Source organism: Thunnus maccoyii, chromosome 12, assembly GCF_910596095.1.
Source record: "Thunnus maccoyii chromosome 12, fThuMac1.1, whole genome shotgun sequence".
Taxonomy (NCBI): Eukaryota; Metazoa; Chordata; class Actinopteri; order Scombriformes; family Scombridae; genus Thunnus; species Thunnus maccoyii.
Window position 1 is genome coordinate 32,788,336 of NC_056544.1, and position 24,293 is coordinate 32,812,628.

A 24,293-nucleotide genomic window follows, 5' to 3' on the forward strand; every position below is an offset into this window, starting at 1 on the left:
ACCTGACTCACTTCTACCTGACTCGACTCTACCTGACTCGACTCTACCTGACTCACTTCTACCTGACTCACTTCTACCTGACTCTGCTCTACCTGACTCACTTCTACCTGACTCACTTCTACCTGACTCACTTCTACCTGACTCACTTCTACCTGACTCACCTCTACCTGACTCTGCTCTGCCTGACTCGACTCTACCTGACTCACTTCTACCTGACTCACTTCTACCTGACTCGACTCTACCTGACTCGACTCTACCTGACTCACTTCTACCTGACTCACTTCTACCTGACTCGACTCTACCTGACTCGACTCTACCTGACTCACTTCTACCTGACTCACTTCTACCTGACTCGACTCTACCTGACTCGACTCTACCTGACTCACTTCTACCTGACTCACTTCTACCTGACTCAGCTCTACCTGACTCACTTCTACCTGACTCACTTCTACCTGACTCGACTCTACCTGACTCACTTCTACCTGACTCACTTCTACCTGACTCGACTCTACCTGACTCACTTCTACCTGACTCACTTCTACCTGACTCACTTCTACCTGACTCGACTCTACCTGACTCACTTCTACCTGACTCGACTCTACCTGACTTGATTCAGTTCTCAGCCATTCTCATTAAATCCCTCAAAATGTTGATGATATTCTTAATAACCTTTCTGTCTTTGTTTCTTTCTTTCAAGCAAAGATTTGTTGTGTTCTTCCATAACAGCAGTTGCTGATGGTGTGTTTAACTGTTTCATTGACCTTCGCCGTCTCTCTCATGTGAGCAGCACATAACACAGAGGTGTAAATACTGCATGAAACTGAGCTCTGATATCCGTCTGTAAGGAAAGGTAGCACTGGATTAGCCTGGCACTCATAGTACTGACCTTTAGCTGTAAAGGTACACAATGTTTTATTACAGTGTTAATCATTTATTTAGGTGTTACTACTGCCAGTGATAGTGGAACAGGTCCAACATACACTCAGCGAGCACTTTATTAGGAACACATGTGCATTCTGTTGCACTCCAATACAACAGCTCTGCCATAAGTTCTACTTTCAGGGAGTTTATAGATTTTCAGTTTTTGTTGACATCGTCAGAAATGTGATAATTCTACTTTCTGTTTATTATTGAGGTCATAGTGGGTGCTGCTGGTGTAATGGAGTGCATTATATTGAAAAGTGTTCCTAATATTTTGTCCAGCCCATAAACATATATGAGGGGGATAAAATAAAATACAAAATATTATGAAATCCAGTTTTTATAATCCATCGATGACGTTTGCCCGTTCCAAGATGGCTGCCGCTGCCACAAACACTGTGACTGAACAAACTGTTCAGTTAATGTTTAACCAATCAGACGGCAGCTCTAAATAATAATATTCAGACGGTGAAACTTTTGGAAGTTTATATTTTATAAACTGAGCCGTATGCCCTGAACTACTTCCATGTCAGCAGTATGAGTTATTGATAATAAACACTACTTTTATACTCTTAATGTTCAGAGCAACACAAACCTGCTGGTCTGATTGTTTATTAGTAACTTGTGTCTGTAATTTGTATCTGTTGACTGATTATGTAGATTTGGTTCTTCATCACTCTGGCATTAATTGGAATTGTTATTATGACTTTTTATATACTGAAACTGTATGTTTTAATGTCACATATTTTGTTCATCAGTGTTTGTTTAGTTGAGAATGTAAAATAATGTCCATACAGGTAAACATGGGCTGCAGAGGAATGCTTTTTATGCAACAGTTATGCTAAATATGGAATATTCTTGTGATTTTTATGTAATTTAGAAAGAAAAACCTATTTTCGTGTATTTTTTTCATGTATTTCACTTCCACTACTATTTCAGGCAGATTTGACACTAATGTGCAGAATGTTGTATCTGATGATGATGATGATGAAACTTGTTGCTTATATGTGCAGTTTTCTTGTATGATGCAGTTACTGATCGTGTAAAATAGACCAACTTAACCTGCTGTCATCATTTTAGTGTAGAGCTCAGACACTTCAGCACCTTAAGACGTCCAAAACAACAACAAACAAACAAAAAGACAGCTAAAGCTAGCTGAACTTTATGTATGGACTAAAAACACTAAATGTTTCCAGACTTGTTTATAATTCAACAAAACAATATTTCTGTGTTTTCAGCTGTTTTAAAGATGGTTGACACCACATATCACAATACAGGCGACAGTACAGGCATCATAAGCAGCTGATGGACCAAAAAACTGTTAACTTCTATAATGTAAGATAATGTGATAAAAGAAGACTTATGTTCACATTTGCCTTTAATTGCTGCTAATAATTGCACTCTGACTCTAAAATGCACTTTTATTCTCTTTTATATTTTTTTATTACTTTTTATTTTTCTGTGCTGTTTCCTTTTTATCTGCTTTACGTAAAAACACTTTGAATTGCCTCTGTGTATGAAATCTACAAAATAAACTTGCACCAATAATCCAAAGTATTGATCTATTGTAATTGTTTGTATGTTAGTATTAGAGGTTGTGAGGGGGGAAGAAACACCTGCACTGTTTTAGTCACCTTACACCCGCCTGGCAGAGACTTTGAGAACTTAATCTCCCAACAGGTTTGTTCATATTTTGGACATTCTTCTGTTAGCAAATGAACACCGAACATGTTCCTGCACCACCAAACAGCCCCGAGGCAGAGTCAAGTTAATCGTATATATGAATACCTGATGGACAGCACTGAAGTCAGCTTCTGATTTGGGGTTTAAGGGGAAAGTTAAGGGAAGCATAAATAATGATATTAAGCAGCTGATTCTCCATTTTTTGCACCATTTACACTTGTGAAAAAAGTGTTAAGACATCATAACAAAAACTTAAACGCTGTTTAAACACACTTTCACATTCATAAAACCTTTATTTTGCTCACAAAAACAGAAAAAAAGGGGAATTTCACTGCTTGTTCCCCCCCATCCAGACCACCTTAGACCAGGTCCAGGTCACAAACAGCTATACTTAGACTGCTCAAATCTGGACCAGATTAACAAGGACACTCTAGAGACTCAATAAAACACAGTTTCACATTTGTGAAACTTTTATTCTGTTCGTAGGAAAGAAAGAGTGATTCACTGTTTTTTTTTCCCCCTTCCAGACCACATCAGACCAGACCCAGATCAAAAACCACTATACTTAGACTTTTAAACAGTCTCTGGAGTCTAATGGGTGTTTCTCAGTCTCTGTGTGGGACATGAGTCACAGCACCTGGCAGCCAGAGGCAGAGGTGAGCCTGCCTCGTCTCCCGCTGTGCTTCCATCATTTGCAACCTTTATTATGAACAATCATCACACCCACAGATCCATAAGTTTTGTATGTTTGTCTGACGTCGACGTCTATGAAACACAATCTACTATTAGGGATGTGCAGAGGGCCCAGTGTTTGTATTTGTATCTGTATTTGTTGAGGCAGCAAAATTATTTGTATTTGTATTCAAATAAAAGTGGAAAGAGGTTTAAAAATCCTGTGTTTGCTTGTATTATGCTTTTAATTTTAGAAAATTAAAGTGTTACAATAAGTGTTCATGAAATGTGTCAGTCAGTAGTTCAGCTTTATCTCTGGGGAACACCTCCAACTCCGGGACTGATGTCCAAATTAGGAAATGTGCGTCATGTAGCAGGTGGATGTGACTCCCCTCACTGAGACCTGCTGATAGACGTCACAGCGGAGCAGAGGAGAGACACTGAGATAGTGATGTAACCGACCTGCACGCTGATATTTAACATGTTTTTTTTAAAAAATATTTGTATGAAACAAATATTTGTAAAAAAACTCCAAAACAAAACACTATTTGTGCTTTGCCGAATAATGTATTTGTATTCAGGCACACAACATGACGGTTGTGTTGCACTACAGAATAAAATAAATACCTCCCATATCTTGAAACCAAGATGTTGGAAGGTATGTGTATGTGTGTGAAAGAGCTGCTCCATCTTCTCCTTCATCATCTGACTCTTTTGCTCCTCTTCCTCTTCTAGAAACTGGTCTTAAACTGCTCCTGAATCTGCCTCTCTCTGTGTGTGTCGGACCTGGACCTTCATGTGTTCTGCTGTTTGATCAAACTTCACTTTAACTTCTTCTTTAAGAGCTCCAGAGTTTCCCCAAATCCCTTCTTGTGTCATCGTGCAGCTTCATCGACGGGGTTGAATCTGTGGTTGGTGTGTTTGTTTGAATCTCTGCAGATGAGACACACTGGCTGCTGATGGTCCAGACCAAGCAGCAACCTCCGGGGCTGTAAAATAAAGCCAAAAACTGCAGTTCCTTGAACGACCACTTGAGGCTCCAAAAGCGAGTCAATCCCCATAGACCCCCATGTTAAAATGTCCAACTTTACAGCAGAAATAAACATGTTTACAGCCTGGTACAAACAACGGTTTTGGTCTCTGTAGCTAATTTCCTCTTTCATGACAACTGTACGGGGGGTTGAATGTTTTTATAACTCACCCGTAAAGTTCTGCATAATGAAGGACATGGCTGCTTTGAGTGACAGGTCCGCCGGCCGCTAGGTGGCTTGTTTCAGCCGTTCGGCCCCGCCTCTTTGCCCATTTTTGATTGGCTGGGAGTTAGGCAGCGTCACGCACTGCCAAGATGGCGACGGCCGGAGCGGCTCACTTTGAGCTTCAAAACCGCTCTTCAGAAACCAACGGGTGTCGTCACGGCAACTACGTCCATATTTTTATACAGTCTGTGGTCCAGACAGAAGAGCCTCAGAGCCTGCTGAAGATCTCTTGAGGATCTCATGTGTTTCTTCTCATTAAGGCAGAATAAAAACCTGTTTCCTGGTTTTTCACAAACTCACACAGTCAAAACTTCACTCTTGTCTTGGAAGAAACAGAAACTACTGCAACATTTTAATAAATAATAATAAAAATGTTTGTGTGTTGATGATTCAGGCAGAAGAGCCACAGTACTGCAGCTGGTCCACAGAGGGAGCACTAACCCAGCTGAGAGTGTCTGATGTGTTCTTTAACTGGATTTAAAGGGCTGATACTGTGGAAAACAATAAAAGCTTAACTGTGCTGTAAAATTACTCACTTCTTATCTCCTTTCTCTTCTTGAGTTGTTTGAATTTTAGGCGGTTTTTGAGGCTGCAGGAAGTTATAAATACAGTCTGATTCTTATTGTAGATGTATGACGGCTGGTTTGCTTTCCACCATGAGAGGAAAAATATTTTAATATTCTGATCTGATGACATAAAGTTGGCTCAGTCAGGTTTCAGTGTTTTTTCTCCCAACTTTTAATTCTTTGTGCGTAAGAGGTGATAAATTTACGACGGTGTTGTTAACAAGACGTGTGTGATGAATTTCTCAGTTAGAAGTTTTTAATGTTCGTTTCCAACATCGTCTGATTGACTCTGATGCTTGTTCAGACGTGTCAATCAAAAAAACTTGGAACAAATATCAGACAAGAAGAAGGATTTATTATCTGTTAAATATGTATCAGCTGTCAGTTGCTCCTCTTTTCTGATGAGTGTTGCATTCTGGGACACGTGTACGTTGTTATTTCAACCAAACTTAATGTGATCCAGAGCTGGAAGACGTACTCAGACCCTTTACTGCAGTAAAAGTACATAAGTATTATGAGCTTGATGTAGTTAAAGTATTGCAGTAAAAGTACATAAGTATTATGAGCTTGATGTAGTTAAAGTATTGCAGTAAAAGTACATAAGTATTATGAGCTTGATGTAGTTAAAGTATTGCAGTAAAAGTACATAAGTATTATGAGCTTGATGTAGTTAAAGTATTGCAGTAAAAGTACATAAGTATTATGAGCTTGATGTAGTTAAAGTATTGCAGTAAAAGTACATAAGTATTATGAGCTTGATGTAGTTAAAGTATTGCAGTAAAAGTAGTGGTTTGGTCCCTCTGACTGATATATTATTATATATGACATCATTAGATTATTAATAGTGAAGCATCAGTGTTAGAGCAGCATGTTACTGTTGTAGCTGCTGGAGGTGGAGCTAGTTTACACTACTTTATATACAGTTAGCTAGTTTAGTCCAGTGGTTCCCAACCTAGGGGTCGGGCCCCTCCAAAGGGTCAGCAGATAAATCTGAGGGGTGGTGAGATGATTAATGGGAGAGGAAAGAAGAAAAAACAAAGTTCTGATACACAAATCTGTTTTCAGTTTTTGGACTTTTTCTCTAATCTTTGATTTTTGCTGAAATATTGGATCATTTGAACATTTATTGAAATGAAAGCATGTGAGAAGTTTAGAGGGAAAAATCACTATTTGGTGGAGCTGTTAACAACTCATAGACATGTGAAATGTGACCCCGACTACACACTGCTTTTTGTAAGACATCAAAAGACAAAAAGGTTGGAAACCACTGGTTTCATCTTTAACAATGTGTTGTATTTTAAAAGCTTGTTATATTATCCATTGTGTCAGATCTTCATCTGAAAAGTAACTAAAGCTGTCAAATAAATGTAGTGGAGTAGAAAGTACAATATTTCCCTCTGAAATGTAGAAAGTAGCATCACATGCACGTCGTTACTTTCCAGCGCTGGTTCGATCATGTTTACGGTGAGAACATGCTACACAACGTTAACATGATGTAACTGCACAGTGTGTGTTGTAGATATAAGTTTCAGTGTGTACGACTCTTATTCATACATGAGAACATGAGTGCCAGAGTCTGTGTGTGTAATGATCCGTGCTGTCAGCAGGGCGTCATGCAGCCCTCATTATTCTGTCGACACGCCTTGTACGGTAACTCAGCCTGTGTGTGTGTGTGTGTGTGTGTGTGTGTGTGTTTTCATGGCCTGGAGCCAAGCTGAAGGCGCCACTTTATGAGTATGATGATCTCATGTCGACCCACTCCAAACACTGTGTGTATTCAGCCGTGTGTGTGTGTATGTGTGTGTGTAAAGTGTGCTTTGGCATGTTTTTGAAAGACCTGTTGTGTAAAAGAGAAAGTGTTTCTCAGAGAGCTAAAGATTGTGAAGTCCTGCTGCAGCCTTAAAGGAACAGTCCGTCTGTATATGAAACAGGTGTTTGTAGCCGTTTGTTGACCAACAGCCTGAACTCGGCGTCCGTCGTCGTCTTTGTTTTAGCTCGACCAGCTGACTACAGGATGAACTGCTGACTAGCTCGTTAGCTTAACAAGACCCAACATGTAAATCAGACACACTCAGAGTTGTTGAAAGGTGGATTTTTTTTTCTCTCTGGAGGCCGACAGTTCTTCCTTTTGCTCTCTGTGCTAAGCTAGGCTAACAGGCTAACAGGCTAACCACGTCTCTGTTGTGCTGTTACACGACATTCCTGCATCTTTATATTTATTTATGTTTTACATCGTTTTTATCTGCACAGATGCTAATAACTACATCCTCTGTATATCCATAGTGTTCATCCATATCAGCCTGTTTGGAACATTTTTCTCTAAAACTGATCTGTGTGTTTTATTTTATTATCTATTAATCTTGTGGCTGTTTTTTTATATATATAATGTAATTATTTTAAATACTTTATAAGGCATATTGACACTTTTAGTCACTGCAACTAGAGTTTTTGTATTTCTTAGATTTAGTTTTCTATGTATGTCGCGTTATCATCTTTTCATAGTTTGGTGCTGATGAGACCAGCGATGGCTAACGTTACTGTGTGCGTTAGTAAAAATGCACATGTTGGTTTTATATCGTCCAGACGGCTGAACGTCTCCACCAGCTCGCCGCCGCCCGCAGAGACAGAAAAGAAACGCTGCAGATGCAACGAGGATTTTAAAATACAGTAATAATTAAACAGTAACAGGTTGCTTATTTTAAAATGTGACCGTATAACTGATTACTTGAATTGTAAAATGAGTCATAGTTTATTATGATGAATCTGAGATCAAGAACAAACTGACGGAGTAGAAATGTTTTTATTATTCAAATTATTCACAACTTGTTTATCACATCCAGAGAATAAATATTAATATTATAATAAAGTAAATAAAATGAATCTCTGTACAGAAAAAACAGAAACGAGTCGATGATTCAGTTATTAGTTGAAATCTGCTGCTAAAAAAACTCATCAGTTTCAGTTTTGACTCGACAAAAAAAAGAAAAACTTGAAGAAAAACTTGAATATTGGCAAAAAAAATTTCACGGCCGTCACCGGACGAAGAGCGGCCGCCACACGGCTGCTGCAGTTCCTCTCGTGTCCACTAGGTGATACTCCAGGAAAGCTGCGTTGAAGTGAATGAGAAAAACCTCACAAACATCAAACTCAGGAGACGATTCGCTCCCGACACGAGTCTCATAAAGAGACATAAAGAACGTATTAAAGCTTAAACAGGAGCATGTTGGTGGAGAGTTTCATACAGTGTTACAGTAAAGCTTCAACAGGCTACTCAGTCATCTCTCATGTCTGCAAGACAAAGTCAATAAATACAGATAAGTTTAGTAATAAGAGTCGAGCCTCCACTTCTGTCAATTATGTTGTTGTTTTGCAGGTTTGGACAAATTCAGCATTGACCAGATGAAAAGTCAGAGAATCAGAGTTATTATAATTCATCCTCGAGACAAAACTAATCTGTGAACCAGATTTTTTATAGCGGTCTATTTCACTTCAAACCAAACAACCTCAGAGTCTCGTCTCTACAGCTGCTAACGTGGCTAAAAGCTTCCAGATGTTTCTGTTCTCATGTTGTCATTGATGAGACGTTGCTTCAGTCGTAGATGAAGCTGGAGTTTGATAGTTTGGAAAAGCAGACGGAGCGAATAAAATAAAATTATGAAAAATGAGAAAATGAGATTTATGGCATTTCAGGGCGTTTCTATACCGATTCGTTTGGGCAGATCTGAACACAGTAATCATGCTAACGACTAGCCGGAGACTAGCATAATGTAGCATGTTGTGTTTACGTTCTCACTTCCCGCCCCGGACTCGTCCGACCAATGAGAGGAGAGAACGTTCTCACCTGATCCACTGATTCAGACCAGAGCAAACCAACTACAGGTTTGAAAACGCCCTCGTGGTCCGTTTACACCCGCCGTTAACATGTGACCTGTGACACGCTGTGATGGGATCAGTCGGACCACGTTCGGAGGCGGTCAGGCTCGCGCTGTGATTGGATCTTGGCAAATGTTCCAGTAAGTGGAAGGTCACTTCCTGTTAGCTCCATAAAAGCTGGAAGGAAGAGGTCTTCCCTCACTGGAAACAGGAACATCTGCTCGTGTTGGCTCCGCCCAGCTGATCTGCATATTGAGATCTGATCGATGCAGCTGAGAGTTTAACAGCAGGTGTCGTCATCCAGATACAGATCACATGTTAACAGCAGGTGTAAACGGGGCCTCAGTGTCATCTGGTTTGTTCAGATTGTTCTTCTCTCACAGCTGTTAGCTGTCAGAGCAGCACCAGTCCAAACCACATCCAGTCTGATCCAGGTCTGACCACCTGCTTCAGATCACGTTAGTCTGAGATCCTGTTCACTGCAAAGTATGTCAGAAAAACAGTCGTTCCATAAATGATCCGAAGCCGCTGATGATGATGATGATGATGATGATGATGATGATGTCATACAGGTACGGCAGGTGTCTGAGGGGAAACCTGGATGATGATGTCACTGCGTGAGGCTGCTGTCTGCTGGTCAGACTCCCAGCAGGATCCCCGAGAACAGAGAGTCCTGCAGGACGCTGATGGCCGAGCCGGTGGCGTTATCCACGAACACCGACACGTACTCTCCAGCCTACACACACGCACACACACACACACACACACACACACGCACATACACACACACGCACGCACACACACGCACACACACATGCACACACAAACACACGCACACGCATGCACGCACACACGCACACACACACGCACACACACACGCACACACACACGCACACACACACGCACACACACGCACGCACACACACACACACACGCACACGCACAAACACACACACACACAGGGTGTGTAACTGAACTGTATTAACGAGGTGGATATTGTTGCTCTCTGGTCTGAATCTTTAACTTCAGTTTCCTGTCAGATATTATAACTATCAGCTGTTGGTTAGTGATGTCGTACCTGTAGGTAGAGCGTTCCTGTCAGTAAGATACTGAATGTTCCTCCTGCAGCCGCCACGCCCATCACCGACTCTACCGAGCTAACACACACACACACACACACACACACACACACACAGTAAATACAGAGGTCTTGTATGTCTCTCGTGTGTCTGAAGCTGCAACAGTTAATTGATTCAGTCGCAGCTTCTGTGATGATTTGTTGTTGTTTGTCTTTGTCATATATGACAGTAAATTGATACATGAAGCAAAGTGAAAACATCAACGACTACGACTGAAAACTATCAAGATATTAACCAACAGATTTAATCCTCTCACATGTTTCTATTGTTATTTAAATACAGTTTAAATTAATTATTATTATTATTATTATTATTATTATTAATTATTATTATGCCAGTTATTGTACTCACAGGTTGCTCTGGCAGAGCGACTCGATGCAGATGGCTGCTCTCACGCTGTCTCTGAGGCGGACCTGAACCCTGTCACCAGACTCTGAGACACACACACACACACACACACACACACAGTCTTTGGTTAGACCTCCATGTGGACTGTATCAGCGTCTGTAGTATCAGTGATTCTCTGTATGAGGCTCATTGTGACTCTTCTTCACCTTTAACTCCGCTGAGGTTCAGTTATTTCATCCCCTACCTCCCTATGTGATGTTCATCCAGACTGAACGTTAAAACTGGTTCAGGATCTGTGTTTGGATGCTCCACCTCAGTAGAAACAGTTGGAGTCAGTCTGGAATAATAAGCAGCTCAGACGCTGCTGTGCCGGGTGCTCTCACCTATCAGGAGGCTGGCGGTGAGCTGGTAGAAGCCCGACACGGCTGCCGTGTATCGGCCGGTGCTGGTGTTGAAGCTCTGACCTCTCTGGAGGCTCTGCTCAGAGTCTGAGGGCTGCAGGGGGTCAAAGGTCAAACACAAGAAGCAATTTTAGATGCATCTGATCTGTATTAGAAGATAGAAAACACCGTGACGGCTCAGTGTGTGTGTGTGTGTGTGTGTGTGTGTGTGTGTGTGTGTGTGTGTGTGTTCACACCTTGCTGAAGGGCTGCAGCTCCAGCAGGCTGCGGCGGGGGATGGTGACGGCCTGCAGGAGGCGACTGAGGAAGGAGGTGGAGACACGAGGAGGACGATCACACAGCAAACACACTCCTCCTGCCACGTCTGAGAGGAGGAGGAGAACGATGAAGAGGAAGAGGAGAGGGTGGAAAGGCAGAAGAAGAAGAAGAAGGAGGAATACAAGACGTAAGAGGAGGGAAAAGAAGAAATAAAGTTCACTGATTATTTGTACATATAAAGTTTTTTTCAAAAATGATTTCATATAAGCGGCGTGTGTGTGTGTGTGTGTGTGTGTGTGTGTGTGTGTTGGCACGCTGCCGACTCATTACACACACACACGTAAACACACACACACTTACAGACAGTCAGACACAAACATTTACTGTGTGTGTGATGCAGCTGCAGACGTTTCTGCAACACAACGGTTATCCAAACAGAGAGGCCACACACACACACACACACACACACACACACACACACACACACACACACACACACACACACACACAGACTGTGGTCAGACTTGAGACGTCTGAGTTCATCAGTTAGACAAACAGAAAAATTTGCTATGAATTCTGAGGAAATTTGGTCTTTTTCCAACCTGAAAACACAACGACTGAACTGCAGCTTCGTTCTGTTCTGATCAGTTTTATTTAAAGGAAACATATTCTGCACATGTCCAGCCTCTATATTTATATTCTGGGGCTCTACTGGAATAAAAACTCCTTATTTATCTTCTACTGGTCCTTTATGCAGCCCCTCAGTTCAGCCTCTGTCTGAAACAGGCCGTTTTAGCTCCTGTCTCTTTAAGCCCCGCCTCCTGATGAGCCCACTCTGTTCTGATTGGTCAGCTTTCAGGAAGCTTCCTCCGGCTCCGGAGGCTACGTAAACAAACTATAGTAGCAGGATTTCACTTCTTCTTCTCCTTCTTTACTCCAAATGTCAACTTCTCAAATCCATCCGTACATGTTGGAGCTGAACAACACATGGAAACACCTTAGCAACCATCTTAGCAACCAAGGCTACAGAGTGGACAACACATGGAAACACCTTAGCAACCACCTAGCAACCACTGACATCAGCTCGTCAGCAAGGTACAGAAGTGGAAAGTAACTAAGTACATTTACAAGTTGGAGCTGAACAACACATGGAAACACCTTAGCAACCACCTTAGCAACCAAGGCTACAGAATGGACAGCCATTTATGAGCATGTATGATGAGCCGACGTCAGCTCGTCGGTAAGGTGGAAAAAACGTTGCAATCAAAGTGTTGAGAGCAGGTTGAAGCCCTGACCTTTGACTTGCAGGCAGCATTTCTACATACGTTCACCTCAAGTTTGACATCCGACATCAGAACAAGATATAAATAACAGAAGATCACAAAAAGCAGAATATGGCCCTTTTAAGCAGCACAAACTCACAATTTGGAGGGTTTTACAGTTTATACAACATAAAGACAACCAGGTAACTGAAGGAAACAAGGTTGGTTGTTGGTCCAATCAGTGGACCTTCACCAGAGACCAAAGACAGACTCCCTCATAATCCAGCCGCAGCTCCATGAGTCCCAGGGTCGGAGGTTTAATCCAACATGTCCACAGGTCTTTACGGAGCTTTATAGTGAGTTTCAGCTCATTGTTTATCTGTTCTGGTTCACTCTCAGCGTCTCATCGCGTCGTTTAGCCAGATATTTCTCTCTGGAGTTGGTAGAGAGCAAAAAACAAGCATGTAGTCTGAAAAGTGAAGCCAAGGCGGAAGTGCCTTAAACCTGCATTCTCTCTAACGGCCAGCAGGGGGCGACTGTGGCTGCAAAAAGAAGTGTATAGAAGTCTACGAGAAAATGACCCTACTGCTCACTTGATTTATTACCTCGTTAAACAGTTTCCTAACGAGTTTATGGTCTCAATCGTTAGTTTCAAGCCTTCGTCAATACATCATGATGATCATTTTGTAAATGATGGTCCCATTTAGAGTAAAATAGATGATAAAGCGGCGTATGCTTTAGGGCGTGGCTACATTGTGAATCGCTCCCATGGCAACAGATTCAGAGAGTTTAGCTGTAGCTGTCGCCATTTCAGTTTGTTTTCAGTTCATTAAAGTTAATTGTAACATTTTGGTCGCCTAAGAAGTCTTGTTCAGCGTTTGATTGAACTAAACGACCCTCTAAGGAGTAAGATGTTCATTTTTTCCAGTAAGTACATTTTGTTTTAAAGGTTTTAATCCTGTTTTTTGCTAACGAAAATTAGCATTAGTATTAGCATGATCACAGTTAACCACAGACTGTAAATGCACTGTGCTAACCAAGCTAGCAGCTAGCATTAGGGTCTAGTCAGCCCCACCTTCTCCTACAAATATTGTCACTTCTCATCACTTCTGGCTCCAAAAATCTAAGATGGCGACGGTTTAAAAGACAAACTCGAGGCTTCAAAGGGCGAGTCTACAAACCAAAGGGTTACTTTCACCAGGTGGACAGAAACACGACTCCAAATGAATGATAATGTTGCTCCGTAACTGCTGGATGTGGAAATAAGCAGCTGTTTGCTAACGTATTAGCCACAACTACTTTATAAGCTGATAATATGACAGAATTTGTGTTAAATGTTACAGACTATTCTGATGAAAAGAAGTGATCAATAAACTTCAAGCAGCAGCATTGAAGCCAAATTGAAACTATAAAGGGATCAAGAATAGATCCCTGAGGAACCCCACAAGTAATTATTGACATTATTGATGATGATGTTGATCTGTAACTGCTGTTTGCTAGCTAGCTCAACATATCAACCCTAACTGAAGCTTAAAATAAATACAGGATACTTCCATCATGTGCACATCATTACATAGCCAAAGCTGTTGATGATGAACCAGTGAGTTGTTTGGTCCATAAAATGTCAGAAAACAGTGAAAATCAGGTGACGTCCTCAACTGGACTGTCATAGAGACTAAAGAAACCAGAAAATATTCACATTTAAGAAGCTGGAATCAGAGAATTTGGACATTTTCTTCTTAAAAAATGACTCAAAACGATCATTTGATTATCTAAATTAGTCAATAAGTGATGAAATTTAATTGACTAATTGAGAATCGACTTTGATTTATAAGGTTTTATCTGTGATCTGAGTGAGATATTTGAGATTTAAAGATATATGCTGAGATGAGGTTTTCTAGATCAGACTGTTTGTTTTTTGTGGAACCAGCTTCTCCACAGCAAACCTTCAGCCATGTGCACTGCTGCTATACGTAAATAAATCAACACAGTGCCGTTACATTAATATCACAATATGACACATTTCTGCCAGAGTCCGACATCATTCGGAGCAGGTTTATATAGCAAAACTGGGACTAAAAAAAAATCTGTGTATGCTGATGGAAACAGTCATGACGAAGAAGCAACCTGGTGGAGAAAAACTGGCAAAATGCATGAACGAACAAATTCATACAACACACACACAAACACACACACACACACACACACACACACACACACACACACACACACAGAAAGTAACAAAGACACACCATCAGTCAGCAGGAATGTCAGGAATCCTGCAGCTGAGCCAAGTCACATCCACGCTCCACAAAATTACACCTATTAAGGACTCAGACAGCCTGCCTCCACACACACACAAACACACACACACACACACACACACACACACACACACACACACACACACACACAGAGCTGTATTTATATAACCTACATACAGAAAACACTGAGCGAAAGTGAAAAATTAAAGTGCAAATGATGTGAAAATGAAACAGTGTTCAGTTCAGTCTGTCTGACTGCTGAGTTTAAAGGATCCAGTTACTCTGAGAACTGTTTGTACCGACTAATAACTTCACATGTCCAGTGACTCTCTGTTCTTGTGCTTTTTGGACATTAAAGATTTCTTTTTTTTTTTTCCATCTTCAGTGAAAACAAGCAGGACGTCTGTCTGATGCTCTCACATCTCTAAACCTTCAATTCTGTCTCACCACAGTCACATGTTTCATCAGGACATGGTTAGCCTAGCTTAGCATAAAGACTGTAAGCTCCATCTGTTTACTGTGTTTGGCAGTGATGGAAAGTAACTACGTACATTTACTCAAGTTCTGTATTTAAGTACAATGTTGAGGTACTTGTACTTTACTTGAGTATTTCCATGTGATGCTACTTTCTACATTTCAGAGGGAAATATTGTACTTTCTACTCCACTACATTTATTTGACAGCTTTAGTTACTTTTCAGAGGAAGATTTGACACAATGGATAATATAACAAGCTTTTAAAATACAACACATTGTTAAAGATGAAACCAGTGGTTTCCAACCTTTTTGTCTTTTGACGTCTTACAAAAAGCAGTGTGTAGTCGGGGTCACATTTCACATGTCTATGAGTTGTTAACAGCTCCACCAAATAGTGATTTTTCCCTCTAAACTTCTCACATGCTTTCATTTCAATAAATGTTCAAATGATCCAATATTTCAGCAAAAATCAAAGATTAGAGAAAAAGTCCAAAAACTGAAAACAGATTTGTGCATCAAACTTTGTTTGATTTATCTGCTGACCCTTTGGAGGGGCCCGACCCCTAGGTTGGGAACCAGTGGACTAAACTAGCTAACTGAATATAAAGTAGTGTAAACTAGCTCCACCTCCAGCAGCTACAACAGTAACATGCTGCTCTAACACTGATGCTTCACTATTAATAATCTAATGATGTCATATATAATAATATATCAGTCAGAGGGACCAAACCACTACTTTTACTGCAATACTTTAACTTCATCAAGCTCATAATACTTATGTACTTTTACTGCAATACTTTAACTACATCAAGCTCATAATACTTATGTACTTTTACTGCAATACTTTAACTACATCAAGCTCATAATACTTATGTACTTTTACTGCAATACTTTAACTACATCAAGCTCATAATACTTATGTACTTTTACTGCAATACTTTAACTACATCCAACTCATAATACTTATGTACTTTTACGTAGGAGGTAGATCTGAACAAGCTGTCAGAGTCGACAATAAAGAGAACAACAATCGCATGAAGTCGTTCGCCATTGTTATTATTATGTTTCTTCTTCTTCTTCCAATAAAACGCTGCCACCATCTGTTCTGTCAAACACACTACAACACCAAGCCGGCGTTTTCACATAAAACGCTGCTTTAGTCTGGACGAAGGAACAAAACGTAGAGAAGTTTAGAAGTGTAGCCGGCTCAGTGTGGACACGCTCTCTGCGTCAGTACATCAGAGACCTTCTCACCTCTCAGTTTGAGCTGCAGCTCCTGGATGAGCTCCTGCTGCTGGGGCAGGAGGGGGGCAGGGGGGCCCGGAGGTCCCTGGGGTCCTGGAGGTCCTGGAGGTCCTGGAAGACCATGCTGCAGAGACATACAAAGATTTATAGATCTATATCCTGACCTTTGAAGTAGCTGCAAATAATAATTATTTTCTTTACCAATTAATCTGTCGATTAGTTTCTTGATTATTCGATTTGTTGTTTGGTTTATAAAATGTCAGAAAATGATGAAAAATGTCAAGACAACATCCTCAAATATCTTGTTTTGTCCACAACTCGAAGATATTCAGTTTACTGTCACAGAGACTAAAGAAACCAGAAAATATTCACATTTAAGAAGCTGCAATCAGAGAATTTGAACTTTTTTTTCCTAAAAAATGACTCAAAACGATTATTTGATGATCTAAATTGAGTTAATAGGTGATTAATTTTAATCAGCTAATTGTTGCAGCTCTACTTTGAATCAGAAGGTTCTATCTAAGGTGATCTGCAGAATGACTTACAGACTCTCTTACTGGTTTAAATATCAGACATAAGATTGTAAAATAAGGTTTTCTTGATCAGACAGACAGCAATGTGATGATGTCTGCTGTGGTTTGAATGTACCAGCAACAGTGTTTAATTTTTTTTGTGTGTGTTGATGGTGATGAAGGAACATGTCACCCAGTGCAGCAGTTTGACTCACAGACATGTTTAATATATTTATAAATATGTGTATTAACTTATTATATTTGATCTTTTCTGACCTTGGAGGTTCTCCTGGACCCTTTGGTTTTCCGGTTTTCACCCTTGTTGGAGTTTCTCCTGAAGATCAACCAGGAGCTGAGAGGAGACACTCTGGACAGATCAGTGGACACCGAGTCCTGGAGGAAACAGACCACAGCAGAGGTTCATATGTCCAATATTTAACTCACTGAGTTCTTGTTTCTTCACGTCTGCATGTTTCATTTGCAGTTTAAAGGACAGTTCACAGTTTTTCAAGTGTCTTAAATCATCAGTCAGGAGTCCAAATGAACAGTGAAAGTCCCTCTTTTTGTTACTATACTTCCACCTGCAGCTCAACAGGGAAACACTGTCCGAGGAAACACAAAGAGGGAATCTGATGCTAGAAAGACTGTAAATGTGTCAGATATCCACTTGATATGACTAACTCAGACTGATGAAGCTGAATAGAAGCTTCACACACACACACTAAACACACACTGAACACACACCGAACAAGCACTGAACACGCACTAAACACAACAGCACACACACTAAACACACACTAAACACAACAGCACACACACTAAACACACACTAAACAAGCACTGAACACACACTAAACAAGCACTGAACACACACTAAACACACACTAAACACACACTAAACAAGCACTGAACACACACTGAACACACACTAAACACACACTAAACACACACTGAACACACACTAAACACACACTAAACAAGCACTGAACACACACTGAACATGCACTGAACACACACTAAACACACACTAAACAAGCACTGAACACACACTAAACAAGCACTGAACACACATTAAACATGCACTGAACACACACTAAACACGCACTGAACATACACTAAACACACACTAAACAAGCACTGAACATACACTAAACACAACACTAAACAAGCACTGAACACACACTAAACAAGCACTGAACACACACTAAACAAGCACTGAACACACACTAAACACACACTAAACAAGCACTGAACACACACTAAACAAGCACTGAACACACACTGAACACGCACTGAACACACACTAAACACACACTAAACAAGCACTGAACACACACTAAACAAGCACTGAACATACACTAAACATGCACTGAACACACACTAAACAAGCACTGAACACACACTAAACACACACTGAACACACACTAAACACACACTAAACAAGCACTGAACACACACTAAACAAGCACTGAACACACACTAAACACACACTAAACAAGCACTGAACATACACTGAACATGCACTGAACACACACTAAACACACACTAAACAAGCACTGAACACACACTAAACACACACTAAACAAGCACTGAACACACACTAAACACACACTAAACAAGCACTGAACACACACTGAACATGCACTGAACACACACTAAACACACACTAAACAAGCACTGAACACACACTAAACAAGCACTGAACACACACTAAACATGCACTGAACACACACTAAACACACACTAAACCAGCACTGAACACACACTAAACACACACTAAACAAGCACTGAACACACACTGAACATGCACTGAACACACACTAAACACACACTAAACAAGCACTGAACACACACTAAACAAGCACTGAACACACACTAAACAAGCACTGAACACACACTAAACACACACTGAACACACACTAAACACGCACTGAACATACACTAAACACACACTGAACACACACTAAACACACACTAAACAAGCACTGAACACACACTAAACACACACTAAACAAGCACTGAACACACACTAAACAAGCACTGAACACACACTAAACACACACTAAACAAGCACTGAACACACACTAAACACACACTAAACAAGCACTGAACACACTCTAAACAAGCACTGAACACACACTGAACACAGGACGGGTCATTACGTCATTGTGTAGCAGGTGAGCAGGCGTTTTATAGCTGAGGGTCAGTTTATAGTTTACTGAAGCACAGTTAATAATCAGAGGAGGTTTGTGAATAACTGATATTCACATAACATTAGTTATTATTATCCCAGCATGTCTTTATTTACCACGGTGAACGTTTTAATTAGACTCATCATGAAGTTTACCTGTAATCGTCTGTGGATATCTGGAGACCAACAGCAAATGAACAAATGTATTTATTCACAATCATTAGAGGCGTTTCTTCATCAAACGTCAGATGATGAAGACATGTCGGGTAGACGCTTCAGTAGAACCAGCATCAAGCAGAGCGTCACAGCGTCGGTATTATGATGTAATGACCCTTCCTTCTTTTATAGTTTCCTTGGTAACGGATAACAGATATCTGAGCCAAGTCTTCCTCCTCCGTGTGCTGGTTGTTGTTTACAGTCTGATTAGCAACTTGAGACGTTCCAGACGACATCTGGTCTGATCTCTATAAACAGATAATCTGCATATGAACGCAGCTCATATACAATCTGAATCCTGGTCAGATGATGGCTGATGGGTTTCTCAGATTGTGTTTGGACGGTCGATCTGTCTCTCGATCTCTATTTACCTGCATGCAACCAGAGCCTGCTCAAACCTGATTGGTCAATACTGTCAGACTACAAACAGAAACCAGAACGCTTCCAGTACCACAGTGCTGTTGCTACAGATCCATATGCAGATATGTGTTTATAGAGATTATGGTTGTAGATAAGCTGTAAATAAAGAGATAATGTTTCATAGATTCTATTAAAAAACGACTGAGCCTGCAGCTGAACGTGGCTCCAACACACTGGAAGCAGACATCAAGTGTCTGCTGTGGTTTCTTACTGGGTGATGAACAACCATCTGTTTTTATAGGTGGTGCTGTGGTAACCATGGTTACTGTGAGTCTGCGTATACATGCAGCAGGTTCTCCGTAGTGACCTGATTTATTTTACTGTTTTAGTTTTAGTGTGTCAGTCAGTGGAGCGAGAAGACATCGACGTTTATCCAATAATCCGATGATTCAGACTCGTAGTGGCGACTCTGTTAGTTTCTGTTTGAGGGGAGTTTTTGTAAATACGAGGACGCGTCGCTTCCTTTCATCCAGCTGCTCTGCTGTGGTTTCTCTGTCTGTTATGAGCTTGTAAAAAGACGAATAGAAACACTCAACTCTGCCCAACTTCGTCTCCTAGAAGACACGTTCATAAACAACAATATACAACAATATATAACAATATACAACAATATATAACAATATACAACAATATACAACAATATATAACAATATATAACAATATACAACAATATATAACATATATTCATATACAACTCAACTGTTTCCCAGAGATGAGTCCATAAACATGTTTAATTTCACTGCAGACTCCCCTCTACTCTGTCTCTACTGTCTCTACTGTGTGTCTACTGTGTGTCTACTGTGTGTCTACTGTCTGTCTACTGTGTGTCTACTGTGTCTACTGTGTGTCTACTGTGTGTCTACTGTGTGTCTACTGTGTCTACTGTGTGTCTACTGTGTGTCTACTGTCTGTCTACTGTGTGTCTACTGTGTCTACTGTGTGTCTACTGTGTGTCTACTGTCTGTCTACTGTGTGTCTACTGTGTCTACAGTGTGTCTACTTTGTCTACTGTGTGTCTACTGTGTCTACTGTGTGTCTACTGTGTGTCTACTGTGTCTACTGTGTGTCTACTTTGTCTACTGTGTGTCTACTGTGTGTCTACTGTGTGTCTACTGTGTGTCTACTGTGTGTCTACTGTGTCTACTGTGTGTCTACTGTGTGTCTACTGTGTCTACTGTGTGTCTACTTTGTCTACTGTGTGTCTACTGTGTGTCTACTGTGTCTACTGTGTGTCTACTTTGTCTACTGTGTGTCTACTGTGTGTCTACTGTGTCTACTGTGTGTCTACTTTGTCTACTGTGTGTCTACTGTGTGTCTACTGTGTCTACTGTGTGTCTACTGTGTGTCTACTGTCTGTCTACTGTGTGTCTACTGTGTCTACAGTGTGTCTACTTTGTCTACTGTGTGTCTACTGTGTGTCTACTGTGTCTACTGTGTGTCTACTGTGTCTACTGTGTGTCTACTGTGTGTCTACTGTGTGTCTACTGTGTGTCTACTGTGTCTACAGTGTGTCTACTTTGTCTACTGTGTGTCTACTGTGTGTCTACTGTGTCTACAGTGTGTCTACTGTGTCTACAGTGTGTCTACTTTGTCTACTGTGTGTCTACTGTGTGTCTACTGTGTCTACTGTGTGTCTACTGTGTCTACAGTGTGTCTACTTTGTCTACTGTGTGTCTACTGTGTGTCTACTGTGTCTACAGTGTGTCTACTGTGTGTCTACTGTGTGTCTTCTCTGTCTCTACTGTCTCTCTTCAACCAAACACGTCAGAAATCATCTTTAAAACAAAGACATGGAGACAGCAGAGCAGCTGACAGCTCAGTGTTTATCTACAGCAGATGGTCAATACTTAATCATCAATACTTGATCATCAATACTTGATCATTTCTATAGCGTTACTTCGCTCACAGCACAAAGAAACACGTCTCCACTCCTTCATTAAACCAGACTCATCTCTCCTTTGCTGCTCGTCTTCCTCCCACAACATGAAGAGACTGTGAGTTTACAGACACAGCTGAGTCTCACGCTTTGTTTCACTGCTCCTTTCATTTTAAACTCATTTCCTGGAAATGTTCTGAGTAATCTGCAGATATTTAACTGTTAATATTAAGATGAAATTATAAGAGAAAACTGAAAACATGTTTTGTTTGTTAGTTTGCTTAACGATTCTTGAACAGACAGAAACGACTCCGTTGATTAATGTTGTGTTAATTAGATCGTGTTTCTCCTCCCTGCGTGTAAATCAACTGAAGGTCGTCATGATGTGTAAAAGTTCAGGAACTTTTGTGGGTTCAGGTGTGAAAAGTCGTGTTTTTCTTACCAGGATCTCGGTGCTGACAGCCTCGTCGTCCTCCAGGATCTCCTGGCTCTCCTCGCTCTCTGCGGTGTCGACGCTCGTCGCCGCCGCCGCCACCACCATCATCATCATCATCATCATCATCAGTCCCAGGAGGAGAGGGAGCAGCAGCAGCCCTCCTGCCCCACCCGGAGAGCTCCTTCCCTGGGATAACCTGGCCAGCATGCTGGGTGGGGGTGGCAGAGGTGGAAGCGGAGGACGCAGGTCTTGTCTTTATGGACGTCCCATGATCCTCTTCTGTTAGTCTGCTCCTCTTAGAGTCAATGAAACTTCAGCGATGACAGTTGTAAAGTGATTGTTCTAAATCTTCTTCCTCTCTGGATCTTCTTCTGAAGGTCGTGTGATGAAACTTTGAGCATTTGTTTCTTCTTGTGTCTTTTTTATGTGTGATTTTATTTATCGGTATCTTCTCTGTAGTTTCTCTGCAGCTCTTTATTGTGAGTTTCCTGCAGCCTCCCGGCGTCTTTCTCCTTCTCCTCTTCCTCTGTTCAGCTCTTTTTTTCCGTTGTCAGTGAGTCAAAGCTCAGCTGCTGTGAAACACAAACTGCCAGTTGAGGCTTTTTGCCTCTTTGCCAAACATAAATATAGTGTGTGAGGATCAAACAGTGAGCCTGTGTGTGAGGACGGTTTCTCTCTGTGGGTGGTTTGGTGCCTCCTCCTCCTCCTCCTCTTTTTCCACCTCTTCCTCTCGTCTGTCTTGTCTTTCAGCTCGGAGACGTCCCTCCTGTCCTCCACGCTGCAGATCAGACTGTTTTTCTTCTCTGATCCTTCTCAGTTTGGACAACTCTGCTCTGCTGAGTGCGTTTTTTATCTGCCTCCCTCCTCCCGGACTCCTCCTCCTCCTCCTCCTCCTCCTCCTCAGCTCCTCCTCCTCCCTCTCTCTTTCTTCCCTCTATCTGTCTCTGGATCTGAAGCTGTCACTCCGTCTGTCTTCAGTCTTTTCCGTAATGTCTCCCCAGCGTCCGTCTGTCTCTGTCTTTATTTTATCTCTTCTCCCATCGTTTGTCTTTCTTTGCCTCCAGACTTTGTTTTTCTTCTTCTTTTTATCCCCCCCCCTCCTCCTCCTCCTCCTCCTCCTCCTCCTCCATGTATTTTCTGAGTTAGTTCCCCCTCTTCTCTCAGCTCTGCAGGGTCCTAATGCAGCAGCTCAAGCTCCACTAACTGTCAAACTGAAAGTAGTCTGTTAGTGAGCTCTGGTGTTTAGCAGCTGTTGATTTCTCACTTTCATTTCTCTTTAAAGGGGACATATTATGCTCTTAATGGTTTTCTGTCATCTACATATTGTTATGATGTCAGAATATACGTTTAACATGGTCAAAGTTACAAAACTTGAGGTGAACGTATGTAGAAATGCTGCCTGCAAGTCAAAAGTCAGGGCTTCAACCTGCTCTCAACACTCTTGACGGTTTTTTCTCCCTTGCAAGTTGTGGAAGAAATATTCAGATCCTTTACTGCAGTAAAAGTACTAATACAGCAAAGTAAAAATACTCCATTAAAAGTAAAAGTCCTGCATGGTATCTCTGCTCCTGCTGTCTTTTACTACAGTAAAAGTACATAAGTATTATCCATTGTGTCAAATCTTCATCTGAAAAGTAACTAAAGCTGTCAAATAAATGTAGTGGAGTAGAAAGTACAATATTTCCCTCTGAAATGTAGAAAGTAGCATCACATGGAAATACTCAAGTAAAGTACAAATACCTCAAAACTGTACTAAAAACTGTACTAAAGTGCTGACGAGCTGATGTCAGTGGTTGCTAGGTGGTTGCTAGGTGGTTGCTAAGGTGTTTCCATGTGTTGTTCAGCTCCAAAATGTGCGGATGGATTTGAGAAGTTGACATTTGGAGTAAAGAAGGAGAAAAAGAAGTGAAATCCTGCTACTATAGTTTGTTTACGTAGCCTCCGGAGCCGGAGGAAGCTTCCTGAAGCTGACCAATCAGAACAGAGTGGGCTCATCAGGAGGCGGGGCCTTAAAGAGACAGGAGCTAAAACGGCCTGTTTCAGACGGAGGCTGAACTGAGGGGCTGCATAAAGGACCAGTAGAAGATAAATAAGGAGTTTTTAACTGGAAATCATGCAAAGATATTCCAGTAGACCAGTAGATCATCTCACTGAGATTAAAACAGATTCCATAAAAGAGCAAAATAAAAACAAACAAGCCACAAAAAAAGAAGTAATTAGTACTTAAATAATTGGTAACACTTTACATTCCAGGTTGGTAATAACAAGATGATAGTGG

The 24,293-nt window shown here is 41.1% G+C and overlaps 1 protein-coding gene across 1 annotated transcript; it reads right to left on the bottom strand.

The window, feature by feature from the left end:
* Positions 1-7,871: 7,871 nt before the first annotated feature.
* si:ch1073-184j22.1 (erythroferrone) lies at positions 7,872-23,666 on the bottom strand. The gene is made up of 8 exons (XM_042428237.1): positions 22,022-23,666; positions 17,153-17,269; positions 16,374-16,488; positions 11,096-11,223; positions 10,842-10,953; positions 10,462-10,543; positions 10,050-10,128; positions 7,872-9,707 (listed from the first exon to the last, which is right to left on the bottom strand). The coding sequence occupies exons 1-8, from the start codon at positions 22,220-22,222 to the stop codon at positions 9,609-9,611; spliced, it is 933 nt and encodes a 310-aa protein (XP_042284171.1). The 5' UTR covers positions 22,223-23,666; the 3' UTR covers positions 7,872-9,608.
* Between the last annotated feature and the right edge of the window lie 627 nt (positions 23,667-24,293).